This window comes from Poecilia formosa, unplaced genomic scaffold, assembly GCF_000485575.1.
Source record: "Poecilia formosa unplaced genomic scaffold, Poecilia_formosa-5.1.2 Scaffold32, whole genome shotgun sequence".
Taxonomy (NCBI): domain Eukaryota; kingdom Metazoa; phylum Chordata; class Actinopteri; order Cyprinodontiformes; family Poeciliidae; genus Poecilia; species Poecilia formosa.
In genome coordinates this window covers 3333239-3352606 of record NW_006799971.1, presented here as the reverse complement: position 1 = coordinate 3352606, position 19368 = coordinate 3333239, and the positions used below count along the sequence as shown (strand labels likewise).

The 19368-nt window shown below is 38.6% G+C and overlaps 1 protein-coding gene across 2 annotated transcripts in view; it reads left to right on the top strand.

The window, feature by feature from the left end:
- LOC103136478 (voltage-dependent T-type calcium channel subunit alpha-1I-like) overlaps positions 1 to 19368 on the top strand; it is a 183380-nt gene that overhangs the window by 117853 nt on the left and 46159 nt on the right. For both annotated transcript variants that reach the window (XM_016670321.1, XM_016670322.1), the window contains 9 exons: positions 4066 to 4217; positions 6026 to 6211; positions 7445 to 7562; positions 7933 to 8088; positions 10672 to 10759; positions 12979 to 13145; positions 15073 to 15143; positions 15341 to 15833; positions 16370 to 16470. In XM_016670321.1, the coding sequence (XP_016525807.1) occupies positions 4066 to 4217; positions 6026 to 6211; positions 7445 to 7562; positions 7933 to 8088; positions 10672 to 10759; positions 12979 to 13145; positions 15073 to 15143; positions 15341 to 15833; positions 16370 to 16470 (1532 nt within the window). The remainder of the gene's footprint in view (positions 1 to 4065; positions 4218 to 6025; positions 6212 to 7444; positions 7563 to 7932; positions 8089 to 10671; positions 10760 to 12978; positions 13146 to 15072; positions 15144 to 15340; positions 15834 to 16369; positions 16471 to 19368) is intronic.

The following is a 19368-nucleotide window of genomic DNA, read 5'->3' as shown; positions in this document are numbered from 1 at the left end:
TGTTTGAAGTCTTTTTTCCATATTCATCAAAAAGTAATAACCAGGCTAAAGTTACATGAGCTGTGTTATATTATCAGAACAAATCAAAGTGATAATATGACTAAATGTTATGATGATGAAATCAGGTTATATTAACCTTCATTTTCCTCACTCCTATAATTTATAACTAAAATTATAGTAAACTTTACATTGAACCTCATATTGAGGTTAAGTTGAAACAAGTTATCTTACTTCTGACTCACTTCCACACTAGCTGTGTTATTACAAGAGCACTTCCTGCTGAACATGTTCAAATAAACTATTTCCTGTTGCAAAGTTGTTGTTTTTTTTTACCTGCACACTTTTGCTATTTAGAATAGAAAACAAATGCTTTAAGTGTGGATTTGGAAAACATTTTCCAGTGCCAATTAAAATTTCTCCAACTCAGAGTAAAGAGGAGAAAACCTTCCAACCCCTACTGTAATATAGAGTTAAGAAGTGAATATGGGAATGAAGTGGTGTGTTGTTACTTTGTCAGAATGGAGTAATGTTTGTAGAAGTTTTGAGAAGGAAGTAAATTTGTAGGGATCCAAGCGAAATGTGGAATGTGACTTACTGATTATTTCCAAAACCTAAAGAACATGATTTCACCAAGATTAATAAAACAAAAATGTTTATGTTCACCAAGCCCGACAGTAATAAAAGCAATGCAGTGGCATGTTTTCCAGCTTTTTCTTCGCCCTCTGGTTTCTATGTTTTACTGTCGTTCAGCTTTTTTGAACTCTTTGTATGTCTATCAATATTTCTCTCTCTCTCTCTCTCTCTCTCCCTTTCTCTCTCTCTCTTTATACCATCGCCCACTCATGCCTGCCACCGCCGCAGTGGTAGGTCGTCTCTCATCCTAGCTGCTGCTAAAAATAGCGAGACAGAAGGGAAGTGACAGAGAGACTTTGCTGTGTTAATGGGGAGGAAATACAAAGCTGGGTTTGCCTGTCTAGCTGAAACTGGAGTGTTCCTTCGCGACATGGTTAAACACCAGAATCACAGTCTGTGTCTGTTGTTGTGACTGTGATCTCGTTCTCACCTGTTCTGGAAAAAAAACAAAAAAACAAAAAAAAAAAAAACATGTGGTTCCCCAAAGTCCTGTGGCTGAGGCCACAGCCGCTTGGGGAAGAAAGGTTGCATAATTTCCAGCACGTATACCATTAGACGAGGTTTTTCTGGTCGCACTTTATTATTTATGAGACAACGCAGTGGAAGTGCTTAGAGCGGTTGCCCAACAGCAACAAGTTGCCGAGTTTAAATGCAGGTTTTAACAGTTTTTGATTCAGAGCTGGGTTTCTTTTTTGTGTATTCTTGGATTTCTCCAAGTACGCTGGTTTGTCCCTCAGTTTGAATACATGCCAGATTCGTTAACTTGAGATAATAGGTTGTTATTGGGTGTAAGAGAATGACTGTATGCTGTTCATCACTTCGGATGGTTTTGTTCCCCAATAGTTTTTGCGGAGCTTGATTGGCGAGGAAGTCTGGAAGCTTTTCCGGTTTTTTTTGTTTGTTTTTTTGTTTTTTTCAAGGATATGCACAGTTCATTATAACCACTGAGAAACAATCACTGCTAAATCTTGCTAAAACTTGTTAAAAAAAAAAAGCCGAGGAGTTACACTTATGTTGCTTTAGGAATTATCTTCTTCTTTATGTTCTTCCTCCGCTACCAGTTGTTGAATCCAAGCTGATTTCATGCAGTGCTGTCATCTCCACTGCTATGCAAATGATGAATGAAAGGTAGTGCAGGAAGGTATTGCAAAAAAAGAGTGAAAAACCTGAAGGAAAACGCTGCCAAATCTGCAAGAATTACATTTATCTGACGTCTGCAGCAACAGACGTTCCACAGCGAGCTGAAGTAGAGCAGGAAGAGAGACGGAGTGAAGACAATAGCAGTAGAAGTATCAGAAGCAAAAGCAGTAATTTTTGAGAGTTTATAGCTGGTGTTCATTTATTAATCTTCCAATCTCTCAATAACACATACTTATCAAGTGATATTATCAAATTTAAACATTAAACTTTAAACATTTTTTAACTCAAACACGACGGGCCGCTGGATGAACGACTGTACTTTACTATTAGCATTAATAAAGCATAAAGAAACATAAACATGATTACAGTTGAATCTGTTCAGCCAACCTTAAACATATTTTGTAAGTTGCATCAAGAAATATAACAAACACACTAAATACCATTTGTTGAATCTAAGGGTGTTTTCACACCTCATGGTCCGGTAGACTTGGTTCGTTTGGGATCCAGAATCACAACATTTGTTAAATATTTTGTCAAACAAACCAAACCCTTAGAAAAACCTGTTCCCCCCCTCGCCTGTGGCGGCGCTGTGCTGAGTACCAGATTTCAAGGGTTGTAGGATTTCTCTGTTGTCTTTGGTAAAAGACCAGGAGCCATTTCTCCTGCTAGCGCTAATCACACCCAGAATGCTTTGCAGTGTAGTCCACTTCCTGCTGTGGGAGCGGTCTCCAGACCAAACTGAATTAAATTCAGTTACACGTCCTCAGTTTGAAGTTTTGCTACAGCATTAATGACTCAAAATAATCGATTGCCCACTGCCTCTCTGCGCTCATCCAGGAGGAGTGATTGCTGAGTGTGAGTGACGTGAAGCAATCTGCTGGGTTTCCTTGGATGGAAAACTTTTTTTTTTTTTTTTTAACTACCACTTTAAGTGAGAAACTGAACGTGACCTGGCTGTATAAACGAACTGAATGTCCCTTTTTTTTTTTTTTTTTGCCCCAAGATGACATAAGTTGTGAATCGGCACTATGTAAATACATTAAATTGGATTTAATTGAGGGCTGCACGGTGGGGCAGTTGTTAGAGCCATTGCCTTATAGCAAGAAGGTCATGGGTTCGATTCCCAGCCTCAGGTCTTTCTGCATGGAGTTTGCATGTTCTACCCTACCCTGCCCCCTAACCCTGTGCATGGTGGGTTCTCTCATCCTCACACAGTCAAAATCATGACTGTCAGATTAACTGGTCTCTCTGAATTCTCCTTAGGTGAGTGTGTGTGTGCATAGTTGTTTGTCCTGTCTGTCTCTGTGTTGCCCTGCGATGGACTGGCGACCTGTCCAGGGTGACCTCGCCTCTCGCCTGAAATGTCTTGCTGGAGATAGGCAGCAGCACCCCTCCTGACCCCAATGGGGACAAGGGTGTAAAGAAAATGGATGAATTTTATTGATATTTTGGGATCATCTGCCAAGACTGACCAATCACGGTGGACTTCAAATGCTTGGGTCAAGTTTTTGCCCCACACCCAGGAGTAGCGCCAGGTGTGGATTCATAGATGGTTTTCTGCAAACTTTGGCAGCAACTTTGACCTACTTTTGCCTTTCTATAATTTCAAGCCACTTTTCATATATTCCTCTGACCTCTGTCGTCAATGTAGTTTTCTCATCCACAGAACTGCTGCTCTTTTTTTTTTCAGTGCACAGAAGTGGCACCTGGAGTCGGTTCCTACTGCTCTGCAAACCAAGACATGGTTTTGCTTAAAATTTGCAGGAAATCACCAGTTACTGAGAAACTCAGACCAGCCAGCAAACACACACACACACACGCACACGCGCATACACACATGCACTGTATAACACTACAAACAGATATGCACATGGATGTATCTAAAAGAACAGAATAAAATGTCCTTTATTGTTTCATAGTTGGGAATTGTCTGTGCAACAGCAGCAAAGTGACAGGTAATAACAGCAAATACACTCACACAAGCATAGAATATATAAAAACAGAATAAAGAATGAAATACTGTACAGTCAGGACAAAATATGGTAAGTTTGACACAATAAAGAGCTTAAAACTTCATGCCAGCCGTAACCAAACTGCTGCAGATATAAAAGAATGAATTATGAAAAATAGTCTAACACACATTTAGTCTAACATTCCTGTAGCTGCAAGAGCTTCATTTAACATATTTGATTAGTTTCATTTGTTGCAATTTGCTGCATTATCTTTAGTTTTAATCCTCATCTCTCTGTTTTTTTCTTTCTAATTTCTGATTCCGCGTCCTCTGGCGGTCAGCCGGAGCAGCTCACCAACGTGCTGGAGATCTGCAACATCGTTTTCACCAGCATGTTCTCCATGGAGATGGTCCTGAAGCTCACCGCTTTCGGCTCCTTCAACTACTTGAGGAACCCCTACAACGTGTTTGATGGCATCATCGTCATCATAAGGTACAAACAAAAGGACCTCAGTCCTCACACTTGCGCTCATCAACGACAGGCTGAGGCTCTTAAAGGGCAGACGTGTCATAATGAGGTAAATTGGTGCATTATGCTCATGATGTTAGTTTAATTCAAATTTAATGTGTTACAAGCAGGAACAAGTGCAGTTAAGTCGTGTTTCTTACTGTCGTTCTGTTTCCAACTTTCTGTCTTTGAATTTTCCTTTATCTTGATTTTTTTTCTCTCTTCTGTCTCTTTCATATTTTCTTTCCTTCTTTTTTCTTAATCTTTCTTACTTTCTTTTTTGTTTCTTCTTTCTGGTTTTCTCTTTCTCTATGTCTTTTGTTCTTTCTTTTTGTCGTGTCAGTCTGTCTTTTTTCTCTGTTCATTTTTCTTTTTTCAAGTTCATTCTTTCTTAATTTTTTCTTTCTTTTTCTGTCTTTCCTTTTCTTATATTTCTTTTTTCTTTCTTTCTCTTTCTTTCCATCTTTCTGTGCTTCATTCTTTTTTCCTTTCTGTCTTCATTACTTTTTTCTTTATCTTTCTGACTTTTGTTTCTTCTTTTTGGTTTTCTTTTTCTGTTTTTGTCTTTTGTTCTTTCTCTCTTTTTCTTTCTGTCATTATGTTGGTCTGTCCTTTTCTTCTGTCTTTGTCTTTCCTTCCATTTTTCTGTCTATTTTTTCTTTCTTCCATCTTTTTTACTTCCATTCTTTCTTCGTCTTTCTTTTTTCTCTTTCTCTCTGTCCTTGTCTTTTGTTCTTTCTTTCTTTCTTTCTTTCTTTCTTTCTTTCTTTCTTTCTTTCTTTCTTTCTTTCTTTCTTTCTTTTTTCTTTCTGTCTTTTTCCCATCCTTCTGTTTCCTTTGTTTATTTTCTTTCTGTAGTTCTGTCTGTTTCTCTTTCTCTCTTTCTCTCTTCCTTCCTTTTGTTACTCAGTAGAGGTGGTTCTATTAAATCATCCCAGTTTTGTCAAAGTGTCAAACACACGCTGCCCGGTACAAATGCACCACCTGTACGGATCGCGATGCCAACGTGTCAGGCAGCAACAGGAACATGTTTTGTCTTTTGTTGTGTGCCTGGAGCTTTCTGTGAATGGCTGTGGCTTTGATCTGCTTGTGCGGGGTTTTTTTTCCCCTCTAGTTCATATGGTTAGAAGTCTTTGTCTGTGATCCCCATTAGAAACCTCAGATCAAATACACATCAAAGCATGTAAAACTGAAAAAAGATCAAATGTGCAACCCATCACAGAAAGATGCAGGTTGATTGAACGTTTCTGCGTCTGTCTTCTAATCCCGTGCTTCTCGACCATTTTTTTTTCTTCCCGTCTTCATCTTCCTGAATGTCCGTGGCCATTGAGAGAAAAGCCACTCTATGGAAGTGCCTCCATTCAGTCCTGAGCGGTTCAAGGGAGAGAGTATTTTGATGTGCTTAGCAGACCCTTTGATAGCTGGTTGGTTTAGTCCGAGAGAAAAACTCTCTGTCAACATAAAGTATGTCCAGAGACGCAGAAACACCAGAAGTCCAAGTTATGTGACACATCCAGTGTTTGAAACGTATAAAAATATAATGAATGCGGGAGGGAAATAAATCCAATACTTCAGAAATGCACTTTGGAGAATATATGAGGTTTTTCTAATTAACCCCTTAGCTGCCATGGTGTCCCCAGTGTCCTTATGGACACATTGTCCTACATGTAAGTGTTTTGAGGGTGACTGTCAAGGGATTTAAAACGGATTCTCTGTTTTAAATTGAAACATGAGCCTGTGTTTTGGTTCTCTGACATGTCGGTCATCTTCCTCCTTCCTGCGTCTCGTTGCAGCGTTTGTGAGATCGTCGGCCAGTCGGACGGCGGCCTGTCGGTGCTCCGGACGTTCCGGCTGCTGCGCGTGCTGAAGCTGGTCAGGTTCATGCCGGCTCTTAGGAGACAGCTGGTTGTCCTCATGAAGACCATGGACAACGTGGCCACCTTCTGCATGCTGCTCATGCTCTTTATCTTCATCTTCAGGTGAGGTGATGCTCTGCAACACAGAGCTGATTTGTTTTTAAGGTTTTGGCGTCACAAACTTGAAACACATCCTCATAAAAATATGTTGTGTTTTAGAAGACTTTGAATTAAATATGCAGTACTTATGGTTGTGTTGAAAATGCTAATATGCCTACCTGTGCATGCACTGTCAGTTATATTGCAACTGTTTTTTGCTCATATTTCTTGTTGTATTGACTTGATTAATCATCACAGGCATCAGAATATGGAAGACCAAAGCTGACATAATTAATAATAAAAGCAGAAATGCGTATATATTTTTTTGTTTTTTCCTTTTCCTTAAACATGTGTTTTGGTCAAGAAATGTATGTCCTTGGTTATAAATATTTAAAGGTAATAGAGTCTACATCTGTATATCTGTATGTTTTTCTTGGTTCTTGTCTGCTCTATTAGTGATTTAAAGTATATGTTATGTCTTTTTCAATTCTTTTTATCTTAAAATTTCCATTGAAGTTTATGGAATCCCAATACTGTTCAGCAGCAATTAACCTAAGGTTCAAAATACCAAATAAATACAATTGAAGGTCTTCATAGAACTTCATACACAGAGCCCTAAGGATTTGGAGGGATGTTGTAAAACTCCACTCGTATATATATTCATGAATATGTTGGAATTCATAAAATAATGTTTAAGTACTGCGGGGCAAAAGGTAATAATCATCGTCTAGCTCTGACCTTGAATCATTCAACTCAAGTCAATTTTCTTTTAAATCAGATCAGATGAACTTTGTTGTCCTCCAAAGGTCAATTTGCTTTAACTGATCGGTGAAAAATAAAATCTAAAGCCAACCCATAAATCTGTATCTATATTTAGGAGTCCACAAAGTGTAACATATTGTATATTAATTAAAAACTATTTCTGTGATGGTGGTGCTGTCTGGTTTTGATTACCACGTGAAGGCTTGCATCTTCACATACTTAGGATACAATAAAAAGCAGTGTTTAAATAAGTTTGCACATGAAGGGATCCACTTGATTCTTTTTAACCACTCGGTGAGTTTGTTTGAAAAGAAAAACAGAAGCTTTTTAGTTTTTGCATTCAACCTTCTAATCAGTGTAAACAAAGAAAAAAAAAACAATAATTTGTTTTAACAAAATGAGGAAATGACATGCTCTGCAGACTGTAACTTAAAGAAAATTGCGATTATATCCCTTAGCCAGTGTGTTCTCATTGTGGCTCTTTTTGTGTTGCAGTATCCTCGGGATGCACATCTTTGGCTGTAAATTCAGTCTGAAGACAGAAACGGGGGATACAGTCCCAGACAGGAAGAACTTTGACTCCCTGCTCTGGGCTATCGTCACCGTTTTCCAGGTAGTCGACCTGTCAGAGTTTATGATCTAAAGTATTAGAGCAAAGGGGCCAATGAGTTTTTTTGATAACAAATCTACACATTTTCATGGAAGTACGTTTAGCTTTAATTATTGGTAGAACTATGAGTTTGTTGGGAGTGTGACAGCTGCTGGGAGGAAGGATCTGCTGTAACGCTGCTTTGTGCACCGGGGATGCAGCAGTCTGTCACTGAAGGAGCTCTGGAGTTCAACAGTTTCATGCGCAGCTGCTGGGAGTTATTGTGCTGATTAATATCCATCCTAGTGATGGTAAACAGTCACCAACTTGTGCTGAGGTGTGTGTGCAAAGCTTTAGTTAAGTTTCTTTTTGGTTTCCTTTGCGTTTCTCTAAGATTCTGACCCAGGAGGATTGGAACGCCGTGTTATACAACGGCATGGCAGCCACCTCGCCGCTTGCTGCTCTTTACTTCGTGGCGCTCATGACCTTTGGAAACTACGTCCTCTTCAACCTGCTGGTGGCCATTTTGGTTGAAGGGTTTCAGGCGGAGGTAAATTATGACCAGAAGCTGTTATAAAGGGAAAAAAAACCCACAAAATATTATTTTGGGGCTTTTATTTATTTGAACTGTATTTTGTATTCTTAGGGTCTGACTGGTGCACCGCACAAATTAGGGGGAAATATTAATGCCTCCAACTTCACCTCAAATAAGCAGCTAGATGGACACATGAATATAAACGTAGACCAAATTTGATCTTGGAATGAATAATGCTGCCTAACAAAAAGCCTGGTGGTTTTCTGCAACTTCAAATCTGGTCAAAATAAACACTGAACCAAAATTCAACCAGAAATGGGTCAGAAGTTTCTTTATAACAGTAAAAAAAAGAAAAAAAAGAAAAAGTGTGGTTTTCTCTGCAACTTGACCAAATTCCACATTTTACCACTTAAAAACAAAAAGTATGTAAACATTGTATTTTTATTCCGCCCAAAGCAAAAGAGTCCAAATAAATAATTTTAAAAATTAAGACATTCTTGACGTTTACAAATTTATGTCTAGAACTGTATGACTTGCTTGTAGGTTAGGCTTTCTGGACTAAGCTTTTAATATCATTTGTTTAACATTTCCAAGACAACAAATAACAATAAAGAAATGAAAAATGATGAAAAAAGAAACCAGACACAACCACACTAATAACATGCATAACAAATTTCAGGAGTTATTTATTCTTGCTTCTCTCAACGGTTTTGTGATGATCTCTGTTTTGCAATCGCGTAACACACTGCATGTCTTTTTTTTTGCCCATCTCGCAATACATGTACAAAACAACATGAAATTTAAAATGTGACATCCCAAAGCAATTTACTAGAGCAAAAACTCCAAACTTGTATTGTCTGTCCATGTTTCAGCCCCTCCATCCTTGCATCCTCAGCAGGCTCTCGTCTCCAGTTGGAAGCTGACGTCCATCTGTCTGCGCAGGTCGAGGGCGTTTACACTGTGACCTTTGGCAGCGACATTCAGAGCTAAATTGAGCTCCGCGTTTGTGATTTACATGACGCCACGTTTGACGAGGCGGATCCAATTCAGATGCAATCGATGCAGCTGTCCGAACAGGCTGCATAACGTCTCACATCAACATCTAACGCGTTTACATGAACACGGCTGCATGTAAAATGCAGCTCAGCACTTTTTAATCTGCAGGTTCGTCTGCTTTGGTGTAAAAATGAAAACTATCTGGACAATGTGTAAGATTGTTGCATCCAGCTTTCAATTAGAAAAGTACAAACAGACAACACACAGCAGCTTCTGGCATAATTAATATATAAAAAATAAATAAATAAAATAAAAAAGGGAAATCAACACACTAAATAACATGATTTTGATACGACCTGGATTTTGTAAATTTAGGTGCATCTTGATTCATCAGAATGTCAAAACTTGAACAATTCATGCCGGTTAGTCAGTTAAACATTTAAGTCATGTAACATTTAGACTCATTGCACATAGTTTAGTTTCTATTCATTTTAATGATCAAAGCTTATGTCTTGTGAAAACCTAAAATATTATTCTTCAGAACATAAAACATGCTCATTTGACCATTAAAGGGAAAAAAAACATATTTGCATATATGTTCAGTGTAGTGTTACTGTAACAAATTATCCCAGAACTTATTGTGATTAACAATATATTTTTGTTTTGAGACAATTTTCAAGTAATCTAACAGTGATGACATAATGTCTTTTATTTCAGTAGGTTTTATTTAGTTTTGTAAACGTACAATTTACTTCCAGTTACAGTTCCTCTGTTAATTATTTCAGGAAACAAACATGTTTTCTCCTTGTGGGTTTTTGCTATTTCATTAGTTTTAGTTAACTTGGTTAGTAGATGTTCAGACTTTATTTTGGTGCTTTAGCATTTCTGAGCCATCCCTCTCACTTGGTCAACGATGCTGCCATTAACTGTCAAGCTAATGTCAAAAATGATTGAATTCAGAAAGATTAGTTTAATATCACAGTCAGCTTTTTAAACGTTGATCAGTGAATTACCGTATCCACTCTATAAGGCTGTGAACGTGCTGACACACGTCAACAGCAGCCATCAGTCTTCCGGGATGTTTCTCTCCTTTTTTTCACATCCATCCCCCCTCAGAATCTCTCACCTTCATCGCCTTCATCCGCTCTGTAGCTTCTGCTGCCACACACATACACACACACACACACACATCAGGGACTATTGAGCCAATTTACTGTCGTAACAGCTGTAGGAAAATCCCCGTAGGTCTTAAACAAACCTGTGAGACTCTGTTGAATGATGTGTAAGTGGTTTTAAGCATTTACTGATTCGATCTTCAGAAAGAACTTCATATTGAGCCTTTTAGATCATCGCCCTTGTCCAGCAGTGATTTTTCTACTTTTATAGTAAATCTGTAATGATTTAAATACAGATGACGTTCGGAAACACAAAAAATGTGTATGTTTTTTTTTTTTTTGTGCTTTTTAAAACACTAAGATGTGAAGCTAAAACTTCTAAAAAAGAAGATTTTTAAAAAGAAAAGATGCGGCATGTGTCGGTGTTGTTGAAGAGCGCCCTGTGAGCCTAATGTTTCACGCGCCTGGTTTGTTTCTCCGCCTGCAGGGCGATGCGAATCGCTCCTACTCCGACGACGACCACTCGTCCTCCAACTATGATGAGAGTGAGAAACGAGACTCCATTAAGCTGTCTGGTGAGTTCACTCGCCTCGCAGTTAAAGCGCTGGCTCGTTTCTGCTGGAGATATTTTGTTCCTTGTTATTCTTTGGTTCAGTAATCTCAGCTACAAGCCCTAAAAAAATCAAAATATCTAAGAAAAAGTCAAATAAAGTGGATGGATTTTGATATATTTCAAGATATTTCACAAATGTGCCTTTTTATTTTTCAATTCCTGTACTGATATCTGAGGTTTAGTATCGGCTTATACTGCTCTGACACTGAAAAACATTGCCGGATTGATTTAAAATGTTTGTTTTTTTAAACACAGACACAAATGTACTGAATAACTCATTTATTTTTTAACCCTGCACCAGTACAGCACACTTGAATACACTAATAGCTTCACAATCTTGGTCAAAAAATGTAAGAAAAATAAAAAAAATTACAGCAACAAACCTTTGCAAGCGCAATCAGAAATTCGAAATATCATGTAAAATAAATAATGATATAATTCAGAGCATAAAGCATAGAATTAGACTGAATAGATCTGCCCCTATGGATTGGGCACATTGTCATGATACACAATCTAGTATCTATTTTTAAAATCAGGTCCGATATTATCGGACTGGCGCATCTCTACTTGACACGGGATAAAGTGATGGAGATAGAAAAAAAATATTTAAAATCCTAACCTAAAATAAGTGAGACATTAATTATATTAATTATATCAGTTCAATTTTAACGTCTTTATTTCATTTTGTGCATCATCTTGTTTATATTGCACACAGTGCAAAAGTAATCTTAACCAACGGAAATGCAAAAGCATGTAACCAAAATATTTACCATTAAACTGTTAGATGAATGTCACTTCACCCTGAAATTGGGGTTAAAAAAAAAAAAATAAATGTTGAAAATAAAACACATGCGTCATGCCACACTTTCCAGCTTTCAATTTATAGCAAATCTTGAAAACGACGCATTATTTTCCTTCCAGTTCACAATCTTTTGTTACGCTCTCTCGCTCTGAGTCCAGATTGAGTACATTATAGAAGTTTGTTGCCCAGAGTTTGTGCTCGGAGGGTTCATTCAGCAGTTTTACAAGATGAAATACATTTTTATCTTTGATTTGATCTCCCAGCAAACCGTTTCAGCCTGGAGCCGAGGGAACGCCAGCATCACTTCAGATGTGATCTTTGCGGTGTAAAAAGCTTCAGCTTATTTCTTAACAACCAAAACAACAACAGTCCACACTTTCCACTTACATAAGCAAAACACACAGCTATTGTTTTCCCTTTTTTCTTCTTGACAGATCTGTTTATGTGAAGTGTGATTCTTTCTGTGACTAACTGAACTCGGTTTCTGTATTGAGGATATTTTAGATATGTTTTTATCCTGAAACTATATTTGACTTTTTTATAAATTCCTCACAAAGACTTGAACTCCAAAGAAATATTCTACACTACAATTAAAGACAGACAAGACAAAATGTGAATTTCTACTAGTCTTTGTTTCTAATAAGAGAGCCACAGATTTTTTTTTTTTGTTTGTTTTTAATCAAACTTACCTGGAAAGTTCAGTTCGTTTGTGTATTCATATTCGAACTCTGACAAAAAAGCAAACTCCTGTCTGGATAAAGTCCTAAGTCAAAGTTCGGTTAAAGTGAACTCTGGTGCGCTCCAAAAACAGGAAGCGGACTACAGCGCAGGGCATTTTGGGTAAATGCAACCAAAACAAATAGCGAGTCTAGCAGCAGAAATGGCTCTTAGTCTTTTACCAAAGATAAACGAGAAATCCTACAACCACTGAAATCTGACCATACTCCATTGTTGTTGCCAGTCCAAATATCGTTTGCCTGAAATCTTGTTATAAAGCCTTGTAAGAAAGTCACTGATTTGGCAACAGTGAGGTGATTTTGGCTAACCGAAATGTTTGCAGACATGACCGGCCTCCTCTGCTCTCATGGTCTCCTCATGAGCAGAAGACGACAGTGGTTGATTTTTAGTTAAAAGGTCTAAAAATCTTTGCTACGGTAGAAAGAAAAGATTCGCTTAACATTTAAGCGACCAGTCACCAATCTCCCAAAATTAAGGAAATCGCCGCCGATAAATCGGTGCATCCCATGGCAAATGTTCTGATTTTGATCCCCGATCGAACTTAATCTACTTGACCATCAGGCGTGGAATGGAAAACTGTAGCACAAAAAGGAAAACAAAGCTTTACTTTTATTTTATTTTTTCTCCTCACTCATCTCTAGATCCAAGGATTTGTACTCTGACACCAAACGGTCACCTGGAGCTCGGGGCCCTGTCGGGCTCCAGGGGGTCCTACTCCTCGGAGAAGCGCAGCTTCACCAACGAGTCGAGGAAGAGCAGCTTGATGAGCCTCGGGCGGAGCAGCCTGGAGAGACGCTCCCTTTCTCTGGTACTTCATCGCCCTGTCATCCCCACAGAGCCACACTGAACATGCAGTTTATGTCACATTAGCTGTTTTTAAACTCTGTGTCATAATTTCACTGAGGCGTGTGTTTGCTGTTGCTATGGCACCACTGCGACGATTGAATACAGGAGGAGGAATTTGTTGCTATATCAGCACACACACACACAAAAAAAAAACGATTTTGTAACAGGTGCACATTGTTGTATGATTAATTTCTTAACACTGCCATCTATGTCTGTGTGGGAGGGATTTTAGATTTGATCAAGTGAATCGAGTTTGATGCGCTTTGATGTATATTCTATTCATTACAGCTCTGGTGCGGTTTCAGCCTCCTCATTAAAATCACATAATTGCCTCGGGTAAGCCGCACGCACCCAGTGCTTAATGCACATGTACAAAATACTTTCTTTTCTTTCTTTTTTTCCTTTTGTAAACTGAACTGAAGCCTTATGAAGTACATACACATGTATAAATATATGATGGCAACTCCAGGAGGGAGACGTAGAGAAGTGAAAACACAGTAATGGGTGAGATAATGAAATGCGGCGGCGCTCGTACCTCAGTGGTTATGATGCTAAACTCAATGTGTGCATAAGATCCTCCTCACTTTGATACCTTTGAGGGGTTTTTTTCTATAACAAGGGAGCAGTCGTAGAACCTGGTGCTGGAAACAATTGGATGACAGGCATTCAAGAGGACGTGTTCATGAAGAACTTTTATTTCTTGTTCTGGCTGAAGTTTTGTCAGCGCTCATTTAGCCAGCGCTTTGATGAAAAAGCACTGCAGGGTGTGTGAATCAGATCCAGTTAGTGGTGCTCTGCTCTGCTCTGCTTTGTTGTTGTTGTTGTTCTGCTGCTTATCTGTTTGGGTGTTGATAGGACGGGTTGGATGCAGCGCTGTGATACGATCGGTGTCACTCTTTTTAACGGGTTGCTTCTGCGTTTGATAGAGGCTGAATCAAAATGATTTTCTTTTTGTTGTTGATGGGGAACTGAAATCTGGTGCAAGTCGGGGGTTGAAATACCTTGACTTACTGTTCACGATTACAGAAAGTGCTACCAAAAGTTAATTAGATGTACATAAAACGTGATACTTTATGCTGAAGTACTAAACTTTGAACATTAGGCTTTGTGTTTGCTCTCGTACTTATTTTTTGTTTCAGCTTCATTTTTTTTCTTTTTTCTGTCGCTTTCATTTCAGATCATCGAACAAATGGTAAACTTATTTAAACATAACACAAGTAAATTTAAAAAAGCAGTCTTTAATTTGTGATTTTATTTAGTTAGGTGAAAAAAAAACTATCTAAGCTAACCTGGTCTTATGTGTAAATAGCTGTTATATATTAAATGATGGTTGATCGTAGCGCTTCGTGTCATATACTGAATAGTATGTAGTGGATAAAACAGGCTCCGTTAATGCAGTGTTAAAACATAACATTAACTTGTTACAGTTTTACTATGCTAACTTATTAAGCTAACTTAATAAATCTGAGCATCAATTATGTGTGTAATTACTTCAACTGCACCAATTGTATATATAAATAAATCCCAAAGCTTTCTGAAGTCACATTGTTAACTTGTAAAAAAAAAACAAAGCTACTTTCTTTCTTAACTTGGTTAATTAAAAGTAATGTAATTTTTAAAATGTTTTTACCTCTAAAGGCCCTTAACTTATTTAAATCAAGTGCTTATTATAACTAAAACAACATAAGTCAAATCCAGTCAACTTATTCGATTAAAGTCAACACTGTAACTCAATACGCTTAAAGTTTCTCTGGACTTGATCAAAGCCAAGTTATATTCACTCATTTTTTCAATTATGTACAATGTTGCAAGTTACAGTGTACCTCCTTAGTGAAACCTTGACTCTTTTCAGATGAGTGTACTTTTTACTGTTTGTGTTTCCGTTTCAGCGCCATGGCCGCAGTTCCAACTACCACAACTGGGGGCGACCTTTTCCTCCACAGTCTGGATGGAGTCGCAGGTAGACAATTATTAGCTGTTTATTTAACATTTTTGTTTTAATAAATTCTTAATATGAAACCTGAACTGTCCATATGCGTGATTCGTGTTTCTGCTGTGGTTTTTGCCGTTAACTGCAGCAAACATACAGAAGATTGTCGATTTCTTTTACATTAGCATTTCATAAGTTGGCCATGCTTTTCATCTTCTGCTCCTCAGGTCCAGCTCCAACAGCCTTGGTAGGAGGACCTACGGGTTCAGTGGGGCGCCCCCTGTTGGCGGCAGCCTGCGTGTGCGCAGCACCCGCTCCCCCTACTCCTACCACCATGCTTCGGAGCAGGAATCCCTTCTCTCGCACTCTCTCCACTCGCATCACTCCCATCATCCCCTGCCGCCCCCGATGTTCCTCTCCAGACATTTCGGAGGCAGACGGGATCGGCGGGCTCTTTCCCTGGAACTCCCGGAATTGCTCCGGACTGGCGGACAAGCTCCGGCACCGCCGCCCGTTCAGATCCCTGACCACGTGAGAAAGAGCGGGTCCGGGGCGGCGGGCTCGCTCACGGGGGGCTCGGGAGCCGGCAGCGGTCTGGGAGCGGACCACCGTGACTGCAACGGCAAGGCGTCGGGTCACCACAACCATCTGATGACCAATGTCTTCCCTCAGGTCAACGCACGCAAGGACAGAGCAGATCTAGACGAAGAAACAGACTATGTGAGTGGACAAGCTCCATTATTAGATTCTGAGCAGTACAATACCCTTCTACATCGGCACCTAAATGTGAATTTTATATGTCTAGTTGTTCATGTTTGCATGTTTGACAATAATATAGCTATTAAACACGCATATTTGTTCTCATTATTGATGAAGGCAAAGAAATGGTTTTATTCTTTTCCTGTTGGTTTGTTGTTTGGTTTGCTTGGGTTTTAGTGAGATCTGAATAATGACATGTCTGTAATTAATTATTAGATGGATTTTCACCAGTTCATAATCTGTTAAATCATACTTGATTACATCAACCTGTCCAAAAACTGCAGGTGGAAATGAGCATTTTCTTGCCATAATGTCCCGTCTTAAAAGGTTAAAGAAATGTTGTACATCGTCTACGTGTAAATAACTAAACAATATATTGAACAATACAATGTTATCATTTTTTCTATTTGCTTTCAGGAAATTTACAACTTTGCACACCTTTTATTTCTACCATTATACCAGATTCTGACTAAAACCCTTTTCTGTTTTCGTTAAAGAGTTGGTGCTTCCGTATCCAGAAAATGATGGAGGTTTACAAGCCAGACTGGTGTGAGACTAGAGAGGACTGGTCTGTCTACATGTTCTCTCCTCAAAACAAGTGAGTGCAAACATTCTTTTAACTTCTAAACATCAAAGATGATTTGAGTAAAATGCATAATTTCTTTAAAATGTTGTTGGTTAAGTCTAAACAAAAAGTTATCAAAAAGAATGCAGTTTTACAAATACACAACATGAAATCAGCTGTGAGATACTGATGTAAAGTTTAAGAAATCAGTGGAGTGAATGAGACAACATATTTTGGCTTTTTGTAAAAGTATATGTATGGCAACATATTAGGGCCATTGCAGACAAAAAAAGAAGAAAAAAGTACATTTCCACTACAAAAAAAAAACATAATTTAAATTAATCCCACAAACTTTCTATAAAAGTTGAAAATGTGCAAAGAATTCAGAAATTTTGAGATTAATCTCAGAAATTTTCCAAACGTCATACATTTTCAATTTTTGGAAATTTGGACATTTTCTGAGTTTCCAAAGTCAAAAATGTTTGACTTTAAAAAAAAGAAAATTTCTGAAATTAATCAAAAAATTTCTGAGTTTTACTTTGTGAGAAATTTACTTATGTTTTTTCTATCTACAATGGCTCTAATACACTGTTTGTGCGTATATATTTAATAATATTTATCAAATATTAAATATTTTGTTTTGTAGTCAATTGTGTTAATTCATTATTAAACAAAGCTTAAACACAGAAATGCCAAGTGAGACCAGCAATGAGAGGAAAACAGTTTATTGACAGAGCAGAGATAAACACAGGAAATCAATCTACAAAGCAATCTTCACAGGCCGGGCTTAATTAAAAGCCAAATCTAGAATGGAGACGTAATCATCAGTGATGGGGGTTTGGGAAACGAAAATAAATTATGACAAACTTGCTGCACAGGTGGGTGAAGTTGTTGGCAGAACATGTAATTCACGCACTTCAGAACTGCATGAATAACACTTCACATAATCAGCAATTGAAAATCCCAAGAAACAAAACTGAAGTTATGTTTGGTCTAGAGTCAGTACACATCTTCAGCTAAAAAAGCTAGAAATTAGAGATCAGGTTTGAAATCTGGGCCTAGTGATGGACCTGAACCTTCAGAGCCACATAAAGACGGTTACAAAGTCGGCCTTCTGTCACCTGAAGAAACATTTCCAGGAATAGAGGTCAAGATCTAGAGAAACTCATCCATGCTTTTATCTTTAGTTGCATTGATTACTGCAGCAGTGTCTTCACATCCAGAACACTGCTGCTGTTCTGACTAAAACCAGGAAGATAGAGCACATAACACCAGTTCTAAAGTCCCTACACTGGCTCCCTGTAGCTCAGAGAATAGACTTCAAAATACTGTTGTTAGTTTATAAATCACTGAATGGCTTAGTACCACAATACATTAAGGATCTCCTGTTGCTGTACCAGCCTTCCAGACCCTTCAGGTCTTCTGGTTCCTGTTCTGCTCTGCATCCCCAGAACCAGAACCAAACGAGGAGAAGCAGCATTCAGCTTCTATGCACCACAGATCTGGAACAGACTTCCAGAAAACTTAGATACTGACATAACTGCCTTGTTGCTGAAGTTGGCCTTACAAGTAAACTTGACCTGACATCATGGTGTCGGACTGATTATTTTTACCAGTATGACATGGCAGCTGGTCAGACTTGGTGGAAAGATGAAAAGTACTAAATAAAGGTCAATACTGGTAGAAAACCTGTTAGTGGCTTCAAAAGAGCTGAATAGAGTTACTCCTCAGCAGAGCTACACTGAAAGCTCTAAGCTGACAGAGTTTCAGTCTTCACTCAGAGTCACCAGAGAAACTGTCAAACGCCCTCCATCCTGACTCACCTGAACCCATTTTCAGAAGATAACTGTGGAAATTTCAGTGTGTAGGTACGCAAGGAGAATAGAATAAAAATAAAACATTGAATGCATCCAGTGGATTCTGCAGCGTTACTGAATGTTTAGAGAAAGTAGTCTGTTGGCAGGACATAATTTTTTCAGTCCCACATTCTAATCAATTGGGATGTTTCTCCAATAACGATGATTAAAACAAAAAACAACATCCGCTGACCTTTATTCAAGCCAGTGCAGGATTGCCACTGGCTTGAGCTTGGGATGTAAATGCCACAGATGTAACTCGTCAGAGGGGAGAACAATGTGGCGGGTTTGTGTCCTCATTGTGTTGAGGTGCGCTTTGGCAAGACGGTTCGGCTAATCCTCTTTGTTTAGAGCTCCGGTGCAAAGAAAGGCATACATATATATATATAGGCTATATATATATACTACAATATAATGTATAATGTATACATATATATATATAATGTATATATATATATATATATATACACATTATATATATACATATATAATGTGTGTATATATATAGCCTATATATATATATAGCCTATATATATTATTCCGGCATAAGGCATAGCTGTTTATTGCACGGATCTTGTTCTTGCCATTCAGGACTTGCCTTATTCGTTGGAGGTATTTGGCTGTGGCTCCTTTCCTTGTGCAAAGGTACTTGTAGCTGTGCTCTATGTCTGCTATTGTTCCTTCTGGGAGTGATACCCCTTCTGTGTGGACGACCTTCCCTCTCTTTGTAACCTTTGTAATCTCTAGTAATCTCATCCTGGTGGTGTGGATCAGTGAGTCGATGTCTCGCTCGCTCTTGGCGTACAGCTTGATGTCATCCATGTAGGGGGGTTCAGGCCTATGCAGAACAGCAGTGGGGACAGACACTTGTGCAAGTGGTTTGCGGTTGGCTTCAAGGGTGGTTTTCCAGAGTCCTATTGATGTTGTACATCTCTAAGCATTCAATGATCCAGGTGTGTGGCATTGAGCTTTCTTGTAATCAATCCAAGCGGGGGTTGGCTGGTGTTCATTCGGACCACGATTCTCTCTCTCAGGTCAGTTGCTGTCTCGTTCAGCTTTGATAGTTCGTTCATTA